This window comes from Molossus molossus, unplaced genomic scaffold (assembly GCF_014108415.1).
Source record: "Molossus molossus isolate mMolMol1 unplaced genomic scaffold, mMolMol1.p scaffold_m16_p_20, whole genome shotgun sequence".
Lineage (NCBI taxonomy): Eukaryota > Metazoa > Chordata > Mammalia > Chiroptera > Molossidae > Molossus > Molossus molossus.
Window position 1 is genome coordinate 51,061,621 of NW_023425356.1, and position 27,710 is coordinate 51,089,330.

Sequence of the window (27,710 nt, forward strand, 5' to 3'; positions counted from 1 at the left end):
TGTCTCTTCCTCCCTCTCTCCCTCCTGCTTTAAAAAAGAAGGGGGTTTCGCCCCAATGCCATGTTCTCTGATGTGATGTTTTGTTCAATAAGGTCTGAGTCCATCACCTTGTTCACACCCATGTAACCTGCACAATTACCATCTTTCCCTTTAATGCCTGACCACCTTCTCGCAAGGAGAAAATCAGAGAAACACAAAGAGTCTTTGGCACCCGAACGTTCTACAGGGAAGAACAGACTCTTTAAGTCACATATTTGATAACTAGGTTGTCATCTGGAACTAATCGACGATAGCGGAGGCCACCTGTACTGCGGCCTTGCCTCTGTGAAGGGGAGGCCATGGACGTGCCGTGCCGACTGAGTGACGGAGACCACATGCCAATAAAAATGGTGGGACCGTCTACTTCAGGTCACAAGAATTTTATGAGAATTTTGACAGGAGCCTTGGGATTGAGGGACACAGTGCTTTTAAAGGGTCTCTCTAGCATACGGTCCGTAGCCTCTCTGACCACCCATCACTAGGCGGGGTCTCCCAGGACAATGGTGACCAGCCCTGTCTGCGGAATCACAATCTACACTTTATAAAATCTCCCCGGGAAATGGGGATGGTTTCTCAGCCGAAGTTATAGATAAAGAGGAGCGTCCTGCTCCTGACCGGCTAAGGATCTAGTTGGGGAGACAGACAGACCCCCACCCAAAGTACTAGAGGGTCACTAACATGATATATAATTTGAACAGTGTTGTAGGCGTTTACAAAATAGAAAAGTCCATTTGAGCCCAGAATCAGGGAGTTAGCAGAACTCTGCCTGGACTGTGAAGAGTCGAGAGGATGAGCGCGCTAAGTTGATAGAATATCAGCAAAGGGGCAAAGGGCTGTGTGAAGCGCCGAGGGGCCTGACCTCATAGTGACCTCACGCAAGGGGCCCGATGAAAATGTATCGAATCTACTGAGACAAATCCTAAGACAGGGGCTTAGGAGGCACGTAGATTCAGGGAACTTGGGACAAGTCATCGTGATGCTTCAGACGATACAATTTTCTGATTGTCTACCAACAGCAAAACCAGATCTTAAGGCAGAGTGAGACAGACAGACCGTCCAAGAAAGATGAGGGGCCCTGGAGGCAGGAACAACACAATCCCAGGAACGAACACATGCCCAGTGCTTTCCAGCTGCTGGGAATTAGAACCTTGACAATATCCTTTTATGCCCCCAACACCCCTGTCAGGGAAAACTGTCAGCATTAGTCCCACTGTGCAGATGTCTAAACTGAGCTCCAGGGGTGGAGTAGCTCGTCCAGGACACCAGAGCTAGTGAGTGGGACTGAGACCTGTCCACTCTCCTCTCAGGCCCCTCTGTGGCTGCCCTCGCTGACCACAAGCCGCGATCGAGACAGAAGTGTGCGTGGGCAGAAGTCAGGGAAGTGGTCCAGGCCAGCAGGCCCAAGTCCCACATGTCTGCCCAGGTACAGCACACGCCCTCCCCCGGACCGGAGACTGCTATGGTTGAAGGTGCTGGGTCCCAGCGCACCGGAGTTGCAGAGGGTCTGGGAGTGTGCGCTTTGCCCCAGGCAGTTTTGATGTGGGCGGTGAGGGGCTCCTGCTCCCAGGCTTAGCAGCTGGAAGCGCAGAAATGCAGTTCTGCCCCCCACCCCCAGTCTGTGAATCCTGGGGCGCTGCCCCCCTTGCTGGAGCCTCTGGGGTCTGCCCTTTCCTCACCTGCAGTGAAACAGTCACTAATCTGGATGCCCTCCCTGCTACCGCTCGTCACCGGGGGCAGTGACCTAGCCAACCCCTCTTCCTGGAATGGCCCTAGGAGGCGGGACAGCCGCAGCCTCGGAGCCTGGGGAGGCTGCAGGGAGGACACCGCCACCCACAGCCTCCTGGAGCTCACTGCAGCCGCGACAGCCGACACCCGCGGTGTCGGGCAGAACCAGTGGCTGAGGCGAGCCCTGCCCAGGTCCCGGGGTGGCAGGGGGCAGGAGCAGGAAAGGAACCATGTCCCCAGGCTGCCCACACCTCTTGGTCCTGGTGGTCCTGGGCTCGAGCTGGGCAGGCTGGGGGAGCCGGGGGGCTGCGGCCGTGCGGCTGAGGCAGTTCTACGTGGCTGCTCAGGGCATCAGCTGGACCTACCGCCCCGAGCCCACAAACTACAGGTAAGGCCGGGGTGCTGTCCCGCGGGCTTCTCCGGGGAGCGCCTTCCCCTTTGAGAGTGCATTCCCTTTGCTGTTCTGCCTCCAACTCTGAGGATACAGAGAACATTCCGGCTGAGTGGCTAGACGCTGCTTTCAAGAATTTGTTGGTAACAGTTTTGTTCGCATGATTGATTGTTGGTTTAATATATTGATTGGTTCAAAAGGACGATGAACCTCCCCCGCATTAGCCCTCTGCAAGCTCCTGTTCTGGAATTTTAGTGTCTGGTATTTTAATGGGACTTCTCGTTACACAGTATTTATTCCACTCTCTGCGTAGCCCCTGCTTCTAAAGCTAAAGGTGTACCTGCACCCTGTGTTTTAGCATACGCAGATTATTCAGTAACAATGGCCACAATTTTGTTGTTTTCTTGTAAATGACTTTCAAAACAGCCTCAGCCCAGGAAAGTGCAACATTTTGGTTATTTCTACCTTTTTCTATTTTATGTGACTTCACATGTTTTTCCCTCACTGAATCACTCCATGGTATGTGGTCCACCCTGGCAATTCTGGTGGGATCACTATGAAAAGGCAGAGATGTAGCTAAGATTTATCTATTTATTTATTAATATTTATTTAAATAATAAAACTCTATCTTTGAGTCACAGACCATTTTTCCTAATTGAAAGGCTACAAATAAGACTTCCCAGAAAGGAGACAAATAATAGGATCTATTCAACTCTTCCAGCTGGTTGTATTTTTTACTTGTTTTAATGGTAAACTCCTAGCATGACTCAATTATTTGACACTTTACAGCACACATAGGAGGATTGTGAAACACATGTTCCTCTTGCACATTACAAAGCAACCTACCGAGAGAGATGGCAGTGTTTTAAGTCTTTCAGTGTAGACTATGCCTAGTCCTTTAAACATTTCCTTTGTAAGGGTTATTTTGGAGGGCATTCCACACTCTCTTGGTCATGTACCAATTAAGAAATCCCTCTTTTTAAAATAAAGCATCTTAAATAGTTCATTTCAAGGTGATAACCAAGGTCGCGCCCACACCATTAGGGACCGGCCTGCGGCTAACTAAGCCCCCAGGGAAAATGACAACCTTTCCAGCTCTCTTCCGTCCTGCGTGGGGAAAACACTGACTGGCCGCTGGCTCTCCTGCTTCGGCTTGGAAGCGTGGTCTTTCTTCCATAGTTAATGCTGAGAACGAGAGGCAGGACCACACAGGCCTGATTCAGGTGGCGGGTTCCCCGGGAGCCATGCCTGGTCCCCCTGTACCCTCTCACTCCGTGGCTGAGTTTCCAGGACTCTGGGGAGAGTCACTGCTCTGATAACAATTATTGAGTCACACCCATAGCGTGATAACCCAGACCAACTCTCAATATTTTTAAACCTGCATCATGTCATTTCTCTCTAGTACTTGGTGAAAAATCTAACTAGTATATCTGGCTGCTTAATTGAAGACCTTGCTCTAATTCGCTCTACAGTGAGAGTTGAGTGGCCAGTCCTACCCCTTGCCAAAGTCTATTCCAGCAGGAAGCAAAGGCCTTTCATCCAGTCCAGCAGGGAAATGTCCTTTAAGGTGAAACACACCTATTGTTCTTGTTCCAGGTCCGAAGTGAATGTTTCTAAAAATGTCCTTAAGAAAACTTACATGTTCAATCACTTACATGTAGGTAGTAACAGATATGTATCTTTTTCCTTCTGGGTTATAGCATTATATGTTCATCATGCATATTATTTGAATTCGTATCATCTGTAAGTTTCTATTCAGACAGATTTTTTCCAGTAGCCGTTCAACTGCTTGAACGGCTGAAATTAAAACAGCTATTCTTCAGTATGATGGTATATACAGTCCAATATGCTAGAAAACACACCTCTACTAAAATCACTCCGCATAAAAGACCAACTTTTCTTTTTTTTTTTATCCTCACCCGAGGATATTTTTCCATTTTTTGTACAGATAGAGTGGGAGGGAGAGAGAGGAAGGGAGAGAGAGAGAGAGAGAGAAACATTGACGTAAAAGGGACACATCGAGTGGCCGCCACCCGCACGACCAACCAGGGCCGGGGACAAACTGCAACCGAGGTACGTGCCCTTAGCGGGAACCGAACCCGGGTCTCTCCGGACCGCAGGCCGACGCTCTAACCACTGAGCCAAACTGGCCAGGGCTAAAAGACCAACTTTTCTTAGTAAAGCTTTTACACCGCCATCTGTACTCCTGTATTTAAAGATCTGGGATGGGGTAACTTTCAATTTTACTAACAACAAAGCAAATACATAAGAATAGAATCCCACAGCAGGGACAAAGTCAACCTCTAGACTCCTTGGGCTGCACGGACTCCAAGAGTCCTTCATTTTCAGTTTCCATTTCCTCACCTTCCACTCCCCCATGTCTTCTTCTCCCAGTATCGTCCAGTTTCTATTTGAATGCTTCCCTCAACCGACAGCTCACTACTTTCAATAGCTAGTCACTCCAAACACACTTACTCATGTGGTCTTTCATTCTGCCCCCAAACATTAACACAGTTCTTGTATCTCACATTTAAAAACTTATGAAGATTACTACAATTACAGATTTTTCTGTTTGCTTAGAAAACTTGAAGGCAAAAGACCAACTTTTATTACACTTTAAAAACATCACTAGCTAACTTTAAGTCCTTTGCACGTATCAACTTATTTAATACTCGTCACAATTCTGAGAGGAAGATTTTACTATTATTTCCATCTCACAGTTGTAGCAACTCAGGAACAAATGGATTTAATGAGCTTTTCAAGGTTATACAGTTAATGACAATACGTAATTTAAACTCAGACACTATGACTCCCCAGCCTGTTTTCCCAGCCACTGTAACATACAGAAGTCACGGCAGCTGGAGAGGGTGTCCTGACTATGGTTGGGCTGCTGTCTTTAGATTTGGAAGTTTAACAAAGCCAATCTGGTCACCTGGTTTAGACATTTGTAAGAAATGTCCCCCAATGCTCTTCCCTTTTACCTTTATCTTTGCATTTAAGATAAGGATAGGGAATGACACGCCCATCTTTAGAGACACACAAAAAAGACAGGAGACTATCCCAGTAATCCCCACCCCACCCCCCACCCCCGCCTCCCTCTGTGAATTCTTTACTATGGATACAATGTTTCACCTTCTAGAATCTTGGCTCTGCCATTTATCGACTTGGACAAGTTAGACTTTCTGAGAGGTAGTGTTTTCATGTTTGTTTGTTTGTTCCCAATATGAATCCCAGGGTTTCTCCTCCATTAGCCATATCCAACTTCTCAACTAGAAGTAGTGTCCACCTACACGACATTCCGCAGTAGCTTACCACTGTATTGGACTGACCAGTTGAGAACAGCCCACATATTTATTCATCAAAGATTGGATCATATATACATATATTTTTTTATCCTCACCCGAGGACATTTTTCCATTTTTTATTCAGATAGAGCGGAGGGAGAGAGAGGAAGAAAGAGAGAGAGAGAGAGAGAAACATCGACGTAAAAGGGACACATCGAGTGGCTGCCACCCGCACGACCCAATCAGGGCCGGGGACAAACTGCAACCGAGGTACATGCCCCCAGCGGAAACCGAACCCGGGTCTCTCTGGACCTCAGACCGACGCTCTAACCGCTGAGCCAAACTGACCAGGGCTGGATCATATTTTTAATCATTTAAAATCTAAACCTAAAGGTTGGGTTCACACTTCAATCTTGGGTTCTTCTTTAGAAAACTGATTCTGAGGAACAGGATTAGTTAGGGCAGATTTAATTTGTGACAGAATGATGATCACAACAGAATATTCTTTTTTTTTTTTTTTTTGATCCTCACCCGAGGACACTTTTCCATTTTTTGTTCAGATAGAGCGGGAGGGAGAGAGAGGAAGAGAGAGAGAGAGAAACATCGATGTGAAGGGACACATCGAGTGGCTGCCACCCGCACGACCAACCAGGGCCGGGGACAAACTGCAACCGAGGTACGTGCCCTTAGCGGGAACCGAACCCGGGTCTCTCTGTACCGCAGGCCGACGCTTTAACCGCTGAGCCAAACCGGCCAGGGCGCAACAGAATATTCTTAAACAGGCCAACAGTTATTATCAGCTTTACTTATTGTTCATATTTATAAACCAGGGGCTTCTGAAATGTAATTAAAAATGTGATCATCCCTAGTGTAAGTCTGAGGTCATGAGAGATCTTTTTTTTTGGAATGTGAGTAGGTGTCGTACATACCTTTCAAATTAATTTTTGAATTTTATTTCCAGTTCGAATTCTTTTGCAACTTCCTTTAAGAAAATTGTCTACAGAGAGTATGAACCATATTTTCAGAAAGAAAAACCACGATCTAAAAGTTCAGGTAAGCCTGAAATATATTTTTAAATTTAAAGATAAATCTCTATGGATAATTTCATTCATATATATATATGTATTTATATACACATATATAAATACATATATATGTGTGTGTGTGTGTGTGTGTATATACATTTAGTGACATTTAATAGAAATGTTTTTGTTGTTCTTAACCAGTGTAGGCTACATAATTTGTAGGGCCCAGTGCAAAATGAAGATGAAATTCATATTACTGAGAATTTCAAATCAGTGACAGCAAGGTATTAAGCCAAGCCCTGTGTAATTGCACAGGTCACGGGTCACAGGCCCCTGAAGCCAGCTGTTTTTAACCTTGATCAAAAAGCTAAAAACAAAAACAAAAAACGTTTCCGCGCTGGAATTTTTATCCATCTAACAAACGATTGCTGAGCACGTGCTGTGGGCCAGGCGTGGAGCTAGGTGCTGAGGGCGCCACAGCAGACGGGCCGGACGGGCCGGTGTGATGAGCGCTCATTAGCCTGAACAAATGCCCTTTTCTTCCACCTGGCTCCCTGGACTCAGTCAAAAGAACTGCACATGGCTGGTTCTGGGTTCCCTTGCAGCTACCTTTCCCATCTCTGCTCCGGTTTTATTTAGTGTGCTATACGCAAATAGCTATCATCTTTAAGAAAAATCTGTCCTTTCCCCCTTATTTCTTCTTTAACCAAGGGAAGCAGGTTGAATGGGTTTGGGGAGCTGAAGTCTGGTACCATATTCTCACAGGAGTAACGGAGGTAAGAGAATTTCTGCCAGTTGGGTCTCCCGGTCAGTAGCTCACTCAGCCTCCCCCTAAGCAGGTGAAGACCTGCAATCTGTCCCAGACTCCTTCTGCCTCTCTGTTCATCCCATTCTTTCCTGCCTCCGCTAGTACCCCTTCATCTGTGCTCTTTCCTTGACCGGAGCCTTCCCTTCACTCAAAGTCACTGGCAATAAAACAAAGCCCAGCTATGTTCAGATTAACCTCCACCTGGAAAAACTCCCCTTGACCCTGCTTGCCCTCCCTTTTCTCCCCTTTCCTTCATGCCAAGTTCCACTCGAATGGTCCATTTCATTCTCTGTGGCATCTCTTCCTCTTCCCACCCTCCCTCCCTGATCTGCTCTCCTAGGAGTCCCCCAAATCACTCTCAGAAGAGGACACCTAGACTGTGCACAGGCCAGAGTCGATGTTTCTTGCCAGGTCTTTTCCAACTTGACATTTCTAGGATATGTATTTATTATTTTTATTGTTGAAAGTATTACAGGTGTCCCCCCCCCCTTTTTCTCCCATTGACCCCTTTCTTGGAATATATCCTAAGAAGCCTGAAACACCAATCAGGAAGAATATATGCACCCCCACGTTCACAGCAGCACTATTTACAATGGCTAAGATCTGGAAACAGCCCGAGTGCCCATCAGCAGATGAGTGCATAAAAAGCTGTGGTACATGTACACAATGGAACACTATGCAGCTGTAAGAACGAGAGCGCTCTTACCATTTCTAGACATTTAGTGCTCCCCCTTCTGGAAGCTCCCTCCTTACCTCTCTCCCTATTCCCCTAGTGCTACTTCCCCTGGGAACAGAGTGGACTGGGAATGAAAGGAAGAGAAGGAAACAGGAGCAGGAGGAACCGGAGACAACCCCTTCCTGAAACTTGGCTCCAAATGGGAGGAGAGACTGGGTAGTTCTGGAAGGGAATAGAGGTTTAAGAATATTTTGGAGTGTTATTTAAAAAAAAGAAAAGAAAGAATATAGTGGCTTAAAATATCTAAATGCTCAAGGAAAGACTCCAATAGAAGAAGAGAGGAGAAAGTCAGCGGATGGCCGAAGCAAGACTCAGAAGCAACAGGAAATGTCAGCCTGCGCTCGGAGGGACACTGCTTTCCCTGGGGCAGGAAGGTTACTAGTGAAAATAAGTTGGTATCTGTGGGCAGGAAGTTGAGGCTCTCCTGTCCTCTGTCACAAAGTCTGTTCATTTTCATAGCTCTGGCTCCCACCTTCGTGCACACAATAGATACTTAAGAACTCTTTAATTAAAGTGTAGGCGAGGAAGGGGGAAATGAGCCAGGAAACAGTCATGAGGCCTGGGAAGGAAAGAAATCAGGCCGGTATTTGGAACCCTGCCTTTGGTGGCTTTGGCCGAGTTCCCTGAATGTGAACGCCAGCGCAGTGTGAGCCATTGTGCTGGGTGCCACTCAGTGACAGAAAGGACCAGCGCCCGGCTGGAGACCACCCTTTACACAATAAGGAGGCATTGATAGTTTTTGAGGAGGAGAGTACATCAAAATCCTTTGAGATGATTAACTTTTGTCGTGATTTCCTGATTCAACCTCATTAGCGAGAAGTAGACTTTGATAGATGATTTATATGTAAGCCCTGAGCACAGAAAACATTACCTTTCTGACAGTCCCTGTGGATCTCAGAACAGATTTGTTTTATGTGATCTCTCAGGCATTTTATTTATTTATTTATTTATTTTTTATCCTCACCCGAGGACATTTTTCCATTCTTTTGTTCAGATAGAGTGAGAGGGAGAGAGAGGAAAGAGAGAGAGAGAGAAACATCGACGTAAAAGGGACACATCGAGTGGCTGCCACCCGCACGACCAACCAGGGCCGGGGACAAACTGCAACCGAGGTACGTGCCCTTAGCGGGAACCGAACCCGGGTCTCTCTGTACCGCAGGCTGACTCTCTAAACGCTGAGCCAAACCGGCCAGGGTTCTCTCAGGCATTTTAACATCCATTTTTTTTATTTTTTTATTCTCACTCGAGGACATTTTTTCATTTGTTGTTCAGATAGAGCGGGAGGGAGAGAGAGGAAGAGAGAAAGAGAGAAACATCCATGTGAAAGGGACACATCGAGTGGCTGCCACCCGCACGACCCAACCAGTACCAGGGACAAACTGCAACCGAGGTACATGCCCTTAGCAGGAACCGAACCCCGGTCTCTCTGGACCACAGGCCGACGCTCTAACTACTGAGCCAAACCAGCCAGGGCTTAACATTCATTTTTATGCCACCTTTTCCTAAACTCCCAAAGTTGCTTAGCTATGAACCCCTGGGGGTAGGGATGATATCTTTTTTTTTTTTCCAATCCTTACCTGAGGATTTTTATTGATTTTTAGAGAGAGTGGAAGGAAGGGAGGGAGAAAGAGAGAGAGAGAGAGAACGAGAGAGCAAGAGGGAGACAGAGATTGATTACTTGCCTTCTGCACGTGCCCCGAGGGGGCCAGGGATCGAACCTGCAACCCTTTGGTCTGTGGGCTGATGCTCTAACCACTGAGAACACCAGCCAGGACCAAGGATGATACCTTATGCATCTTTGCATCCCTACAGTAGCTGATACAAGGAGGCAAATCAGGTGTAAAGGAAAAGCCTCCGATGTTGAATGGGGAGATCTGGGTTTGAACACTGCCATCGACTCCGTGACCCCTCCCCTCCCCCCACCTCGTCTGTGTCACCTGTACCTCCCCGTTTCCTGATCCACTCATCGGGCGGGTGGGATTCTAGCTGAGCCCAGTCACAGGCCTACTGCTGCAGCCTGGGCCCAGACCTTACTGGAACTGTGGGCGAGGCTGCATAACTGGAGGTATGAAGATGTGTGCCCAGTGGAGGGAGGGATTGGGCTCCTTTTCAGGAATCCTGTCTCCGGCTTTTAAATAGCTAGTTTTGAGTCTTCGCATCTTTTCAAGGAAAATTATGACATGTTAGTCCCTGAAGGTTTTGAAAGAGCTGCAACAATCGGCTGCCCTGTTTTCTGTAACGCGTTACTCACCTGGGCGCTGGGGAGTGGGTTAGCTGACCTCCTGTGGTCCTTGCCAATGCCAAACCCGCAGGAAATTGGGGACACGCTGTGCTGCCCTCCTGGGGGCCCAGAGAGGCCTCTCCTCCCCCACTTTGTCCTGGGCACTGGGAGGGGGTGGGAAAGGTTTTAGGACATCTGGCTTGCAGAGGAGGAAACAGCCACGTGTGTGCCTTCATGCGTGAAGGCATTGGGTTTGCCTTTATGAAAACATTCCTTTGTTTTGCCTTAATTATGAAGAAGCAGAAAGAGAGGCTAAATCCATATTCCAGACTGTTCATTGCAATTAGAGGTCTTCTTAGGTTAAATAACTGTGAGACTTATTTGGGGCATCTGGTACTTGCAGCCACGTGCTGCCAACAAACAAATCAACCAAGCAAGGCAGCCATGGCAACAAAGACAAGGCGCCATGTGAGCGCGTGCGCACCCTGCTGGGCTCGCGGGCGCCCCCGCAGGCGGGAGCAGCCAGGGCAGGTTCATGGGGAGCTAGGACCGAGCGCAGCAGCCAGGAGGGAGGGGCCAGCGGGGGAGTCAGACGTGGTCCGGAGTCGACACTGGTAGAGACAGTGGGGTATTCCAGGACAGGGGGCTGTCTGAACCTGCCCTGAGGAAGATGGTAGAGCAAGTTCTGGTTCAGGTGCCAGAGACTTGAATGTCAGCCCCAGCAATGCCACCAAATCACTGACCGACCTTCGGCAGCCACCCTCCCCACCCCTGTGAAGCCAGGGAGGCATCAATTTTATCCAGCATTGCAAGTCTGACTCCTAGGATAATGTAGGCACTCGATTACCGTCTGCCGGGTGAACGAACGAATGAACGAACCAACGAACCAACGAACGAATGAATGGACAAAGGAACAAATGAATGAACGAACGAATGAATGAACAAATAAATGAATGAACGAACGAATGAAAAAAGAACCGGACTAAGGAGAAATGGATGAACGAACGAACGAATTAATGAACAAATGAATGGATGAAGGAACAAGTGAACGAACGAACGAATGAATGAATGAATGGACGAAGGAACAAATGAATGAATGAACAAATGAATGAACGACTGAATGAATAAACAAACGAACGGAGGAAGGGACAAATGAACGACCGAATGAATGAATGAACGAATGAATATCAGGTGGGGAGGTGTCCTATAAAAACGTGGATCCCGAGTCAGACAGATTTCACTTTAAACTGTGGCTCTGTCTCTAACAGTACACTAGTGGGCAAGACATTTGGATGCTCTGAAGCTCAGTTTCCTCATCTGTAAAATGAGGATCTTAATATCTACCTTAAAGGTTTGTTTGGAGAATTAATGTAAAAGCAGTGCCCCAATATATTAAGGGGGGCAGTAAGTGGGAGACCTATGAAAATCATCATCACCGCTGCCCACAAACGCCAGGGGAGCTCCCTGACAGCTGTACCTGCCTTCTGCTCCCGCGACCCCTGTAGGGCAGAAGCCAACCCCACGAGGGCTTCTGGGTGGCTTGGAAGTGGGGTGGTCCATTCCTTCACTTGTCTGAAATAAGGCTTTTGGTGAAGGGTTCTCGAGCTTTAAAGGACATCAGCATCATTGGGGAGCACATGTTAAAATGGAGGTTCCCCCACTCTGCCTGCAGACACTCGGGTTCACTGGGGCTACACGGGTCTTGGGAGCCTGCCTTTTAGCTGGACCCCAGCTGATTCTGATGCAGAGAACCCAAGGACTACCCTTTGGGAAATTCTAGAATTTGACTCAGATGTCAACTCTGCCCCCAGCTCCCCGGGCACACTGGCCCGTCATCCACTCTCCGCCGCAGCATCTGGCCCGCAGCTCAGCAGTAGCTCCTACCCTGTGTCCACCTCCAGGCCAGCTTGTGAGCACCTTGAGGACCAAGACTGTGTCTTATTAGCTACGTGGCCCCAGGACATAGCACAGCACTTGGCATTAGTGACAGAAATGTCACCGTTGGTCTCTGTCCCCTAACCCACTGCCCTGCTGTGCTCCCCATTGAAGTGGCTGGTTATTTCCCTGGCTGCTCAGATCAGAAAGCTCGGGGTCATCCTGGACTCCTCTCTCACACGCCGCATCCCACCTGTCGTGGATCCTGCTGGCTCTGCCCCAGAAGGTCAGAATCCGACCTCTGCTGCCACTTGGCCGGCCCATACACTGCTGCCTTGTCAACAGCACCAGAGCCCTGCTGGGTCCCGCTCTCGTCACCACAGCAGCTGGGGTGACCTTTCCGTCCGTTGTTTTTTTAGGATGAACTTTTGAAACATGCCCGATTCCGTCTCTCTGCTGCACAAAGCCACCACGTCCCATTTCACTCGGAAGGGAATCCGAAGTCCTAACTGCGGCCATAGGCCCCACGTGACCTGCCGCCCCCCCCCCCCCCCCCCCCCCCCGCCCAGGCTGGGGTTTTTGTTTTTATTGTTCTTTGGATACATCAAGCTCACTCCTGTCCCAGGACCTTGAACTTGCCAGAGAGTGATGGGCTCCCTCCCTTCACGTAGGTCCCAGGTCTCCCACCGAGAGCTCTCAGTAGCCGGCCACCCTCCCTCACATCACCCTGGACAACAAAAAGGAACATCTTTCTGTTCTGGCTCAGAGATGGCAGGTTGTCTCTAAGGAATGACAGTGGGTCAGCAGCGGGTGGATTCGGTGGGAACCTCTGCTCCTCCTCCTCTGATGTGCTTTGGGCCAAGCCCGTTGCTACCTGACTGTATGTGATGCTCAGTGTACGAGGCGGTGAAGCCTTCCGGACTGAAGATCCGTAGGCCCGCCTCGGAGCCTGCAGGAGTGACAGCCCCCTGCGTGTGTGTGTGTGTGTGTGTGTGTGTCTGTGTGTGTAGCAGCTGTGTCTTTGGTAATCCTGACATATTTCTCTTTGCTTCCATAGGTCTTCTTGGGCCTACTTTATATGCTGAAGTTGGAGACACCATGAAAGTTCACTTTAAAAATAAGGCAGACAAGCCCTTAAGCATCCATCCTCAAGGGATTAAGTACAGTAAGTTCTCAGAAGGTAAGAGGAATGGTCTATCCCTCACTTTGGTGTCAGCGAACCCTGAGTCTGGTAAATGTGGGAACTGTTGCCCTTGCAAGTTTCAGAGAAGAAAATGAAATCGTTGGGTGGGCAAGTGACCTGATCTCTCTGAATTCCAGTATGTTCATCTGCAAAATGAGCATGATCGTACATACCTTGGAAGGTGGTTTATGGCAGGGGCCTGCCAACTTCTCTGTGAAGAGCCAGAAGGGAAGTATGTTTGGCTCTGCGGGCCAGGCGACCTCTGCTGCAATGACTCAGCTCTACCTGTTAGCACAGAAGCAGCCAAAGGCAATATATATATATAAGTGAACGAACATGGTTGCGTCCCAATAAAACTTTATTTACAAAGAAAAAGGAGCTGGCTGGATTTGGCCCATGAGCCATAGTTTGAAATAGTGACATAGGACAATTCTGGCACACAGATGACAATAAGTGGTATTTTGATGTGGGACATAGGGAAGTGGTTAAAAACATAAGCGTTGAGGGCAGACTTAGGTTCAGATTCCAGCTGTATCATTTCTGGCTAAATGACCTTAGCATCCCTGAGCCTCAATTTTCTCATCTGTCAAGTGGGAATGGTGATACCCAGTCCTTAAGATTGCTCTGAGGGTTAAATGAGGTTGTTTAGGTAGTGTGCTAAATAAACATGGTTCCTGGGGCCTGGTGAGCCCTCAGGAAAGGATGACAATGATGATGGTGGTGGTGGTGACAGCGAAGACCCTGAGGACGATGGAGACAAGAGAGACCACATCAGCCACAGGATAGAAAGTACCTGTTGTTGACACCGTTCTGATTATTTCTGATTATTTCCATGCTGCTGTCCAGACCACAACAGGCCGAGTCGAGTTCTGTTAGGATCTGATAGAAGAAAATGGGATCCATACTGTAATACTGTTAGTGTACTATAATGTTAGGAATGACACTTAAAAATAACTTCAGATCATTCATGATTCTCAAGTCTTCCTTCTCCCATATGTTCCGCCCGTCGTACCCTTGGAGAGAGTAATTGAGCTGGAGAGCAGTTCAGTTGCAAACCCTGGCTCAGACACTGAGGGACTTTGGGAAGGTCACTTAACCTCTCTGTGCCTCACCATTCTCATCTTTGAAGTGACAATAATCATGCCTTATTCGTATAGGTTGGCTGTCATGAAATCTTAAAACAACGCCTAGCATATAATAAGCACCTGATAAACATTAGCTATGATGATAAAGGTAACTCTTCAACCAAGATTTGTTCAAATTATATCGGTTATATCACAACTCAATTTTTAAAAACTGTGTTCAAGTAATTTAATATTTAGCTGACAGTTTATGGATCAGAAAGTGACGTTTACGTCTATTATTTCCTGGGGAAATGACGGTCAAGCGTTCCTACGAGGTGGTGATAAGAGGTCAGTGAACGCCCTCCCGGACATCCATGCTCAGCACTTCATCCTGGGCTTGAGGGAAACAAGGAAGCATTAACTGAAATGTCAGGCACCTTAAAGGGCCAGTTTGGCAAGAGTCTGGGTGAGGCAGCACGCGAAGGAGTCTCTCCTAGGTCCCCCAAATCGTACGCTGACAGAACCACTTAACCTACTCAGGAGGCGTCCAGATGACTGCATCGGGAACTCGGCACTGTGGTGCCCGAGGGGGCCCTCAAAATGCCCCGTGCGCGTTCCATTTCAAATGTGGCAGGAGGTGAGGGCTGTGGACTTTGTGTTCCGAGCTGGGCTGTTTGCACAGGAAACAGGCCTTGCGACACTGCCCCTCTTCCTGTTTGTTCGCCCCTCCACCCGCCCCAGCCAGCAACCCCTGTGGGCAGAGGTTTAAAATGCTTCCTCCACTGCCACGGGCTTGTTGCCCCGGCTCCACGGGTCTCAGAACGGGAAACGCAGACTGGGGGGACAGTGGATGTGGTCTTGGAAATGATGGAAATCTAGTCGATACAGAAAGCGTGTCCCTCGTGGTAAAAGGCCAGCCTGCGCGTTCTCTGCGCCTCTCGTTTGAACGGCACACCTTCTCCGTGTGGACACGCCCCGGAGCCTCCTGCGGTGGTCGCATGCCTTGTTCGGGAGTGGAGATGACCGACATGCTGAGCTAGCTGCGAGAGAACCCCGATTTCTCTAGCGCAGAGGTAGACAGTTGGAGACGGGTGGTGGGAGGTTGAGACAAGTAGTGGGCTGAGAGAGGACTCGATCCTTGTCCTTGTGGCTCCTTCATCTAACCAGAGAACCAAAACGACCTAGGCAGCAACCTGCTTATCGGGGAGTCCATCTCTGAGCCTCACCCAGGGTCTGGAACCTACTCCCATCATCTGGAAGGAAGCAATAACCCTGGAAAGAACACCAGCCTTAGAGCGGAACGGCCTAGATTTGAGCCCTCAGTAAACTTTGGCAATTTCCTTAACCACTAACCCTCAGTTCTGCGTCTATCGAATGGGAACAGAGAGTCCTTCCAGCTAAGGTCACTGCAAGGATCCGTCATAATGTAGGTACAGTTCTAGGCGCACAGTTGGCACACGACATTGCTGGCTGTGGTCATCCCGTGGCTATTTATGGTCCAGGCATTAAAATTTTGTTTCTAGAAGTTTCGATTGATTGGAGGCCTTGGCCTTGGAGAGGGTCATCTACTCGAGGGAAATAAAAACTCTGCCCTAGAATTCCGACGCCGCAGTGAACCAAACTGGCACAGAGAACCACAGGTATCCCGGCACAGAAGGAATAAGTCATTTTGAATAGTTGCATTTTCCAGCTGGTTTGAGGTTTACTTCAGGTGCCTAAGATATTTTCTTTTAATTATTTTGGGTGGGAGTCTTTCTCAAGGGTGCACTTCCCCAGGCCCTTTTAAAATAGCGGATGAGATGCAAAATTCGAATCGCTCTCTAAGCCGCACCTCCGGTCTACCGCGAGATGTTACAGCCTTCCACGCCGTCCGAAGTGTGCAGTCTGACGCCCCAGGCTCCGAATGAAAGCCTGGAGCTTGTCTGTGCCACTACTTACAGGCGGAGACCCTGAGCTTTCATGCACGGACGGTGTGCATCACTTTGTAACCAGTCTCCATGGCTCTCTTTGGAATCCTTGGCTGTTCTCTGTTCAGGAGATGGCTGGAAATCTGAGTTCCGGACAGGAAAGGTGTCATTGTGCTTGGTGTGGAAGGCTCACGCGGGCCTGTCATCCACAAGTTGGCAGCATTTGACATCAGTTGTCCCCCCTGAGAGCAACTTGAGGGCAGGCAGGGCAGGGGTGAGTGCCCCTGGCAGGACAGACACATCGTGCTTTGTAAAAATGCTGACAAGATCATTTCCTTACAAAATGTATCTAATAGCAAGAAAGATGTTTTGAAATTGCAATCGCAACTGTACCTACATATCTTAAAAACTTTCTGCCACTGAAAGAGTTTTGGTTTGAGGCGGAAGTTTCAGAAACTTTGTAACCAGCCCTCAGTGACTGATCAGAGCGCTGCACTTGGGGCCGATTCTGTTGTTCACTAAGGTCGCTGAAGATCTTTGTGCAGTTAGCTTTCGAAGTTTGTTTCAGAGTGAATCTTAACATCATCTTTTTACTTGATTTATATTTTCATATTTTAAATGTGTGAGTTGCATTATAATTACTATAGTACAAAATTCTGTAATATTCAGCTTTCTGCTGGTAAGCTGACTCTCTGAATTAAAAATAAAAAAAAATATTTTTCCATTAATTTTTTTTTTTAGTGAAGGGAGGGAGGGATAGATAGTGGCAGGGAGGGAGGGAGAGAGAGGGAGAAAGAGAGAAACATTGATGTGAGAGAGACACATCGACTGGTTGCCCCACACATCACCAGACTGGGGCCGGGGTCAAATCTGCAACCCAGGGACATGCCCTTGACCAGGAATGGAACCCAAGACCCTTTGGTCCAAGGATCAACTATCTAACCACGGAGAAAACCGGCCAGGGCACATTTTTCACTTTTTATCAGAATATTTTGGCCTAATATAGGAACTTCTTTGAGTCTATGGGAAGTGCCTGAGACGAACCGTAGGATAATTCTTGTCAGTCTCAACAACGTGAGCCCCCTTCAGACGAGAGCCGCACGCCCTGCGCTCGGGGGCCAGGCTCTGCAGGACACACCTGCGCCCGATCCCCATCGCCTAGATGGAAGCGTCGAAAAGCATCTGGAACGTCAGTGGCTCCCTGCAGCGTTCGCTCGTGTGTTAGCCGGACAGGAAGACCGCTCAGGACAAACCGCAAGGGAGGGTTTCACGAACGAGCACCCTGACGGATGACCAAAGGGGCTGGCTCTTCGTGTAATTTTCACCTTCCCAAACCTGTACACCCAATTTTACATTTGGGAAAAAAAACAAAAAAAAAAAACTACTGAGAGCCTTTGGACAAATAATTCATTCACCATGACAAGAGTAAACAAATTATAGAGCTGACTAAGGACTGGGCAGGAAGTGAACAGAATTGAGTCAATAGAAAATGAAGGGCGACCCTTGTGTAAAGAATTTATTCTAGCAAGAAGCTGAATAAGGACTTCTTGTGCTCTAGCACAATGGTCTTTCCTGTTCATGTCTCTTCTTTTCAGCCAAGACTTTTAACTTATTTTGATTGCAAAGTCAAAATTAGATTTACCCAAAATGTGTTTCATAAATGCTTCCCTAAATAGCTGTTTATGTTTGACCCCTCCTATTACGTAGGTTGAAAAATCAGGGATAGCCTGTTTTATTCTAATTGTAAAATAAGATGCCTTGAGGTGAAAAGAAAAAAGCATTGACAAAATTATCCCTACGCTCTCTCTTAATAACCCTAACTCACTATAATAACTCCACGTGTAAGTATCTATCTCCACGTATCCCTCTATATTGTTCACTACTTGTGTTGAGATGCCCACAATTCACCTTTGAATAGTACCATAACCTTAAAACCACTCATTCAATCATTTGAAATGTGTTTAACTAATATATGACTATGGAATTCTCAGTAATTTACTTTGGTCAACTGGATGAACATTTATAAACCACTATGTGTTCCAACTAACCTGGATATGAGACCCCAGCTGTTTAAAAATAAGTTTGCTGTCACTTGAAAACCAGTCACGCTGCTATAGCTAGCACATGTTACCGCCTCTTAGGCGATTCTTAGATATTTATACTGGTTGGTTCTCCCTGTAGATGAACAGAGTGTTCTAATTGTGGTATCTGCACTGAAGTGGCCCTGGAAGAATTCTGGAAGGGAAATTTATAGCAACTAAGGTGCCACCGTTTACCCTACTGTTAACTGGGCTCTGAGTCCCTCAGAGTCTCTCGTTGTCTTCTTTACATTTGTGCCCTAGTGCCCAGCACAAAGCCTAGAACATAGATGGTGATAGTGATGGTGATGATGATGATGATGACAATGATGATAAGATGATAGTGATGATGGTGGTGATGGTGATGATAATGATGACAGTGATGATAGTGATGATAGTGGTGCTGGTGATGGTGATAATGATGATATGATGATGGTGGTGATGGTGATGGTGATGGTGATGATGATGATGACAATGATGATAGTGATGATGGTGGTGCTGGTGATGGTGATGATATGATGATGGTGGTGATGGTGATGGTGATGATGATGGTGGTGGTGATATGATGATGGTGGTGATGATATGATGATGGTGGTGATGATATGATGATGATGATGGTGATGGTGATGATGGTGATGGTGATGATGATGGTGGTGGTGATATGATGATGGTGGTGATGGTGATGGTGATGATGATGGTGGTGGTGATATGATGATGGTGGTGATGGTGATGGTGATGGTGATGGTGATGATGATGGTGGTGGTGATATGATGATGGTGGTGATGATATGATGGTGGTGATGGTGATGGTGATATGATGATGATGATGGTGGTGCTGGTGGTGATGGTGATAGATGGTGGTGGTGATATGGTGACGGTGATGATGATGATGATATGATAGTGGTAGTGGTGATAGTGATATGGTGATGCTGATGGTCATGATGATGATGATAATGATGATTACTGAGGAACTGAGGACTTGATTAGAAAATAGAGACTATATGTTATTTTCCCCTTGCTCTGAAATTTATTGATTTTATTGGTGATTGTGAGTAGTTACCTAATCTTATTAGCAAGTTTCACCACCTTTAGAATAGATATATCACCACCTCCAATCTTTCTCAGATTTGCTAAGAGAACCGAAGGGCACTTAAGATGCACCTTATCAGAAATAACACACAAAGAAAGAGGCTATGTCAGTTGTGAAATGGATGGGGAAGGAAATACCCCAAAGATGAAGTGTATCACCACAGGCGGCCACAGCGAAGCTTAGGTGCCAGACATTTTGCATGTATTTTCTGGTCCTCATAACCCATCAAAGATAATCATATCATTGCCAGAACAAAGACTATATTATGTAATAATGGAGAAAACTGAGGCTAAAAGGGAGGTTAAGATACTTTCCCAAGTTCACACAGTTAGCAAGAGGGACAACCAACAAAGTCCAGTTCTGTCCCCCAAACTCATGTGCTCTCTCTCGCCATCTAGCGGGAAAAAGTATCATCAATCAAGTAACCTCACAATTATTTAACTGAAGTCATGATGAGTGCTGTTATCATACACACATACACATTTCTATATTGTGAGATACATAACCCGAGTTCGGGGAATGAGTAAGCTGACATTTAAGCCGGTATCTGAAGAATAAGCATGCGCTGATGGGAAGAAAGAAAGGTAGAAGTTCAAAGTTCTCCCTCGCCTGCCAAGAATGTCACGTTTTCTCCGTTCGAGAGGTTGGGGGGGCAACGGGGACGGCCACTTTCTACTCTCGGCACTGCCTCTGCTGTTTGAACAGCTGGAACAGGGAAGCATCGTGTCCACAAAGAATCGTTCCTAACTTCGTGGGACCACAAAGCACGATGTACTGGCTGAGGGCGGGCGACAGGATTCAAGACGCACCCGGTCCACAACCGGCCACGCGCGCCGGTCAACAGACAAGGCCCGACCTCAGAGACCAGCTCTCCTTATCGCCGCTTGTGCTTTGCGACAACAGCTATTTCGCAACTTTCCAGAGATAGTGCTTCCTGTTGATTAGCAGAGGCTCTTCCTCATAAACGCTTTTATTTTTATTTTTTTTTATTTAGGCTGGAATAATAGTATTTATTACTCGCAGGAAGTCATTTAAGCTTTTAACGTCCGTCAGCTGCTCATAATTTTAACACTCAAATCCTTCTTATCGACGGAGCGAAAGTTCAGGCTACGGTAAATGTTGGCTATCCGTGTCACAGTATCTTTGGGGGAAAAGGAGAGATACAACAGAATCCCATGCTAAGCTTTTCTCTAGCACCAGGGTGACAGACTCAGACGGGTACAGTAGCCAGGAGGGCATTCAGTGAAAAATAAGTCCAGAAGGGACTGTGCTCAGAGAGCTGGGGTCCTGTCTGAGGGGCCTGGTCCAGGCAAAGTCTACGCAGGAGTTTGGTCCAGTGTCGCCACACATCCAGGTTTCACTCGCTTTGTTTTTAAGAGAAACCAGCAATCTCACAGAGGATCTCCATGATTAACGTTGGCATTTAATTTGTTTTAACACCATGCAGTTCAAATAAAACACCCCCATGATCTGTGACTTGATGACCTTGGTGCTAGCCCGCGGGACCTTAAATCTAAGCGTTCAATCAACATCCAGCGAGCTCCTGTCCGTGCCAGGCACAGCGACGGGCACCGGAAAGACTAAGCACCTGCCTTTGAGGGGCTCACTCGAGTCACATGATGTGCAGGACACAGATAGTTACTAGCTGGCAGGATACGATGAAATCCGTCCTGTGAAATCGCACACGGGTGATTAGGATGGTGAAAGGAGAGCATGCGCAGCGCAGTGAGCGCTCAGGGAGGCGGCGAGCTTATGTTGTAAGCTGGCATCGGGGGGAGGAGCACACGTTCCTCCAACAAAGGAAGAGCGCTGCGGGCAGAGGAGGCGCACCTGCGGGGCTGCGAGGCAGCGTGGAGCTTGGCATGTGAAGTGAAAGGGCCCGAGTGATTGGTACACAGCATACACGGGGGAAAGAGTCCCTCCTGACAAGAACGGAGAGATAAAACGGGATCATGAAAAGTACTCACCCCCCACCCCCCCCCCCAAAAAAAAGCAGGAAAGAAGAGAAGGAACAAAGACCAGATGGACAAACAAAAAGCAATAGCAGGCTGGTGGATTAAACCCAGCCAGCTCAATAATTACATCATAAACCATGGGAAGGGCACCGCAACCAAGAGACGGGCTGAGAGGCTGGGTGAGAAGCAATACCCACTGCATGCTGGGCTCAAGCAGTCCACGTGACACTAAAGACAAGAGAGGTACAGAGCGCCCTGGCCAGTTTGGCTCAGCGGTTAGAGTGTCAGCCTGCGGTCCAGAGAGACCTGGGTTTGGTTTCTGCTAAGGGCATGTGCCTTGGTTGTAGTCTGTCCCCGGCCCTGGTTGGTCATGCGGGTGGCAACCACTCGATGTGTCCCTTTCACTTAGATGTTTCTGTCTCTCTCTTCCTCTCTCTCCCTCCCACTCTATCTGAACAAAAAATGTAAAATGCCCTCGGGTGAGGATAAAAAAAAGAGAGAGAGAGAGAGGTACAAAGTAAAGGATAAAAATGGGTAAAAAAAAAAAAAAAAAAAAAAAAAAGCCGTGATACATTTACATAGTGGAATACTACACAGCTGTTAAAAAAAAGAAGCAGGAACTCTTACCCTTTGTGATAGCATGGAAGGACCTGGAGATTATTACGTAAATGAAAAATGCTAGTCAGAGAAAGTCAAATACCATATGATCTCACTTACATGTGGTATCGAATAAACTGACGAAAAACAAAGCAGGACCCTAGGAATGGAAGCATGGAACAGACTGACAGATTTCAGAGGGGTGGGGGGGACTGGAAGAGATTAGCCAAAGAGCATGCATATTTGCATAGCCCACGGACGCAGATAACAGTGTGGTGAAGGCTGGGAGTTGGGTGGGCAGGGCTGGCTGCAGGGGGCCAGAAGCTGAGACATGGGAGACATCTGTAATAGTGTCAACAACAACAACAAAAGATAGACCATGCTAACACTAAGCAAGCACAAGGGGTATGATATGTTTTCCATTTTTATGACATTATCGGAAAACAAGACAGAGTGACAGAAAGCAGGTCTGTGGTTGTTGGGCCCAGAGGGAAGGGGCCGGCACGGACTCTGAATGGCACGAGGGACCGAAGTCGGAAGTGATGCCCTGTGCCTTGATCGTGATGGTCACTGCAGGACTGGGCACCTTTGTCAAACCTCAGCAAGTACACCCAGCGCTGGTGGGTTTCACTATGTGTAATTTAGAACTCAAGAAGGGTAGCGAAAGGAACACAGAAGGAAAGAGAGAGAAAGGCATAAAGAGAAGGAAAGAAACGGGAACAGGGAAGGAAAAAAAAGTAAAGCATTTGTTTTCAAAAAGGACAGTCGTGCCCTGGCCGGTGTGGCTCAGAGGTTAGAGTGTCAGCCTGCAGACCGAAGCGTCATGGGTTTGATTCCTGGTCAAGGGCATGTACCTGGGTTGCAGGTTTGATCCCCAGCCCTGGTTGGGGTCCTGCAGGAGGCAATGAATTGATGTGTGTCTCTCTCTCTCTCTTTCTCTCCCCTCCCCCCTTCCCACTCTCTCTAAGAATCAATGCAAAAGTATCATTGGGTGAGGATTAAAAAACAAGTAAGTCCCTCCAGTAAGAGTAGTTTCCGCTGGCCCTTTACCCCAGCAGGTAAAATACTTTAGGGTTGTTTTTATCCTACTGTCTGCCCACATCCACACTCTGATGGGGTCGCCTTCCACCTCGGGGAATTTCTCGAACCCTTGCACCAAAGATAACTGCATCCCACAGAGGAAGTTTGGCCCCGCTGACGGCAGTGAAGCTTCCGCCCAGACGCGTGAGGGATGCTCACGCAGGGGAAGCGGCCCGCCCCGCTTGGCGGTCTGTGAGGCTGCCCACACTTGCTCCATCTCCAGCCACATCTTCCTCTGCTGCTGAAGCCCCACCCAGCCCTCTGCGGCTCTTTTACCCTGCAGAATCTCAGTTCCCTCTCTTCCAAAAGGGAGACCAGCTCCTACATGCTCCCCCTCTGCCAGCAGCAGAGGAACATGCGTGCGCATCACAGTGTCAATGGTGGGTGTCTGGGTACACAAAGGGCCGAAGCGAGACATGGACACTTCAGAGGGTAGACACATTTCATACCCTAAGGACAACTACACTGCATGCGGAGCTAGACTCTGAGGCTCTGGGGGAGGAGCTGACGCAGTCAGATGGTGGGTTGCGATACGTGATCCAACAGGGCTGAGGGTGGAAATATTGAAAAACGTACTGATGAAAACAAAACAATACGTAGACAGCTCTGAGTACAGTTACATCCATGTTCACAGGCGGTCAATATAAGACGTCAAGCCCCACAGAGAAAATATAACCCATTCCCACATTCTGAGATGATGCACTGACCCAAGGTGATTCAATGCTCTGATTACATTTAAATGGTTGTTATTTGGAGACCGTGGAAGATTAACTTACTGGACCTTAAGTAATGTACTAGTGACACGTCTTACTCACTTCAGATTGCTATGCACTCAACGCCTGTATAATTACTCAGACATAGAAGTGGAGTCGACGTGAGTCTTTCTGAAGGATGGAGGTTCACTGCAGACGGCGTGGATATCTCTGTGGTGGTTTCATGTTCCCCCCGATCTGAGTGAGCCTCACACACTGCCCAGGTGTGTTCACGCCTTGTATTTCCCAGGTGCCTCGTACCCTGACCACACGTTCCCCATGGAGAAGATGGACGACACTGTGGCCCCAGGCCACGAGTACACCTACGAGTGGACTGTGGGCGAGGACAGCGGGCCCACACAGGACGACCCGCCGTGCCTCACACACTTGTACTACTCCTATGACGATCTGGTGCAGGACTTCAACTCGGGGCTGATTGGACCTCTGCTCATTTGTAAGAAAGGTAAGAAAAACAAGTCAGCAAGAGCGCAGGTGTGGGAGTGGCAGGGCACTGTGATGGGACCAGCTGGGAGAATCCTGACTGCTTTGTAAGTCACGCAGAAGGAGGGGGTGCGGCAACCTGACCGCTGCTGGACACTGGTCTGGGGGGGTTGGACCCTCCTCTGTTTCTCCCACACTCCTCTCCCTGTCCGAGAGTTTGTTCGGAGGCCTCGTCCTGGTGATCTGTAACCCGTACCCGAGGCCAAGTCCTTCTGGAAGTGAACAGCAGCCTACCCTCTGCTGAGAGCGCTGGGCAAGAACTTGGCCTAACGTGTCCGAGGTTTGGGTTGGTCACTTGGGCTACACACACACAAAACGCTGGCTCCCTTCCTTATGAAGGAGCTGAACACGGGCGGCTTGTCTCACACACACTCGCTCGGCGTACATGGGAGCGTTCACTGGCTGAGCTCCTGAGGAGCACGCGTGGATTTCCACCTTCCCCGGAAAGAGCCTGCTCGGCTTTCACTGAAGCCGACCACCGCCCACCTGCACTGCGCTGTGGGAGGACCGGACGGGCTCCGCCCACCTGCACTGCGCTGTGGGAGGAACAGCTGGGCTCCACCCACCTGCACGGGCATCCACTGCGCTGTGGGAGGACCGGACGGGCTCCGCCCACCTGCACTGCGCTGTGGGAGGAACAGACGGGCTCCGCCCACCTGCACTGCGCTGTGGGAGGAACGGACGGGCTCCGCCCACCTGCACTGCGCTGTGGGAGGACCGGACGGGCTCCGCCCACCTGCACTGCGCTGTGGGAGGAACAGCTGGGCTCCACCCACCTGCACGGGCACCCACTGCGCTGTGGGAGGAACGGACGGGCTCCGCCCACCTGCACTGCGCTGTGGGGAGGAACAGCTGGGCTCCACCCACCTGCACGGGCACCCACTGCGCTGTGGGAGGAACAGCTGGGCTCTCCCACCTGCACGGGCACCCACTGCGCTGTGGGAGGAACGGACGGGCTCCGCCCACCTGCACGGGCACCCACTGCGCTGTGGGAGGAACGGACGGGCTCCGCCCACCTGCACGGGCACCACTGCGCTGTGGGAGGAACGGACGGGCTCCGCCCACCTGCACGGGCACCCACTGCGCTGTGGGAGGAACGGACGGGCTCCGCCCACCTGCACGGGCACCCACTGCGCTGTGGGAGGAACGGACGGGCTCCGCCCACCTGCACGGGCACCCACACCAGCCCTGCTGCTCACCACACACACGTGTCCGTAGCCTGGTATGCAGAGGATACTGGGATGGCACTAAAAACACGAGAACTCATGAAAAGCCCATCTTCCCTGTTACTTTCAGCTGCACTTTTTTCCTTGCATGAGGTTGGGTTCACCTGGACCAGTTCTCTAGTGAGTGAGCCGTCGCGCGTGCCTGCAAGACGGCTGCATCCGCCGTGGAGAGGCTGCGCACCTGTGTGCCGGCCCACTGACCCTGGAGGGGGCCTCGGCAGCCACCAAAGGTGTCCTCTGAGCCAGGCCAAACGTACCTTTAGAGCTCGGCCCTCGGCTGTGAAGCTCCCGGGACGCCCGGGCAGCAGCGGGGTTGCAGGAAGCCCCGTCGTCATGACTTGGCGGAGATGCGGTTTCACTAGAACTTCTTCAAGGTGACACCACTCTGGTGGCTGCCTGTCTCGGACTCTGCCGTCGAGGAGCAGCCGAGAGTTTCCATCTGCGGCGCTCCTGACGAGCATGTCTTCCCCCCCACAGGCACCCTCACGGAGGATGGGGTTCAGAAGATGTTTGACAGGCAGCAGGTGCTGATGTTCGCTGTGTTTGACGAGAGCAAGAGCTGGAGCCGGTCACCAGCCGTCATGCTCACGGTCAACGGCTACGTGAACGGGACGATGCCAGGTAACGCGGCCGGCGTGTCCCGGCGGCAGGGGGTCGCCGGTGCCTTCAGTCCCCCTGTTTCCCTCCAGGTCTCGGGAAGCCGACCACCCTCACTGTTCCTCAGTCTCAATCGGAAAGGTAGTGCCGTCCAGCTCAGTGGTTCTCGAGATGTTACCTTTTTGTTGCTGTTAATCCTCACCTGAGGAGTTTTCCACTGATTTTTTAGGTAGAGGGGGAGAGAGGAAGAGGGGGAGAGAGAAAGAGAGAAACATCGATGCGAGAGAGAGACACGTGGACTGGTTGCCTCCTGCCTGACCCTGATGGGCGCCGGGGATTGAACCCACAACTGAGCATCTTTTTTTTTTTTAACCAGCACATACAACAGACAGCCTGGAAGCTATCTGAGTGAAGGAGTGTGCAGCCTCGTTAGACAGAGTGCTCCGGGCACGGTTCACCTTGGCCTGCCCCTCCAGGGAGGCCTCCAGGATATCAGCTCAGTCTCCGTCTGTGGGTTCTGTGGTCCCCGCTGCGTGCTGACCATGCCCTCCTCCACACAGGACATCTCGCAGGACCGAAGTTCAAGGTCCATCCCTAGCAGAAAGGGTCAGCAGGGAGAAGTCAATGAAGACACAGTAAAGATGAGCAGGAGATTAGGAGAAATACCCAGCACACAAAAATACCAGCAGCATTTCAGACGGCGATAGATGAGTAATATTCTAAGGCATTTACCATGTTTCCTCTTTCCATCCGCCTGTGGACTCTTGTGAAAAAGCAAATCACGGCGACTGTTAAGAGAAAAAAATGAACAAACGGAGTCCCACCTAACCCTCTCCATCTGATAGAAATGCCTCAGGACCAGAGATCCTGAGGGAAAAAGTGGGAAACTGAAAAAATTTCTTTATTACATAAGCCATTCGAAACATTAAGTTTCTCAGGGGTGATTCTCTATATCTGAAAAGTCACAAACGGCTTCACTTACTACAAACAAAACTTACCAAGCGTTGAGGTCTGGACATTGCTTGTCAGTTGGTTTCCATCTCATCTGACCGTGTCTTCCCACCTGGGTTATTCCAAACGCACCCCGATGGCTCTGGGCTAGGATCGGAGTCCCCCAGCTTAACGGAGGTCTAACTTGGGAGAGCTGAGTTCAAGCCTAGCTCATTTCTTTGCCTGAGTGTGGTCCTTAGCGTGGTCCTTGGCAGGTAGCTGTCTCGATGTGCTGACTTACAAAATGGACTAACCCTCTATCCCGGGACAGAGGGTGGTTAAGAATTGTTTTATTTATTTTAAAATATTCTTTCTTTATTTATTTAGACAGAGAGAGGAAGGGAGAAGGAGAGAGAAACATCAATGAGAGAGAACATCGATGAGCCGCCTCCTGCACGCCCCCCCACTGGGGATCGGGCCCACAACCTGGGCATGTGCCCTGACCAGGAATCAAACCTGCGACTTCTTGGTGCAGGGGCCGACGCTCAACCACTGAGCCACACCGGCCGGGCAGGAATTGTTTTTGTATAAAGTACTGTGGACCTGAGAGGGGCGTGGGAAAGAGAAACTGTATTCTGTCCTGATGA

The 27,710-nt window shown here is 49.1% G+C and overlaps 1 protein-coding gene across 3 annotated transcripts in view; it reads left to right on the top strand.

Moving 5' to 3' along the window:
- The first annotated feature begins 1,867 nt into the window (after positions 1–1,867).
- F5 (coagulation factor V) overlaps positions 1,868–27,710 on the top strand; it is a 58,093-nt gene continuing 32,250 nt past the window's right edge. For 2 of the 3 annotated variants that reach the window (XM_036273586.1, XM_036273588.1), the window contains exons 1-5: positions 1,868–2,152; positions 6,401–6,492; positions 13,162–13,284; positions 24,060–24,272; positions 26,014–26,157. In XM_036273586.1, the coding sequence (XP_036129479.1) occupies positions 1,995–2,152; positions 6,401–6,492; positions 13,162–13,284; positions 24,060–24,272; positions 26,014–26,157 (730 nt within the window). In that variant the 5' untranslated portion in view covers positions 1,868–1,994. Of the gene's footprint in view, positions 2,153–6,400; positions 6,493–13,161; positions 13,285–15,068; positions 15,425–24,059; positions 24,273–26,013; positions 26,158–27,710 lie in introns of those variants that run through there. The other variant, XM_036273587.1, reaches the window with a different exon arrangement.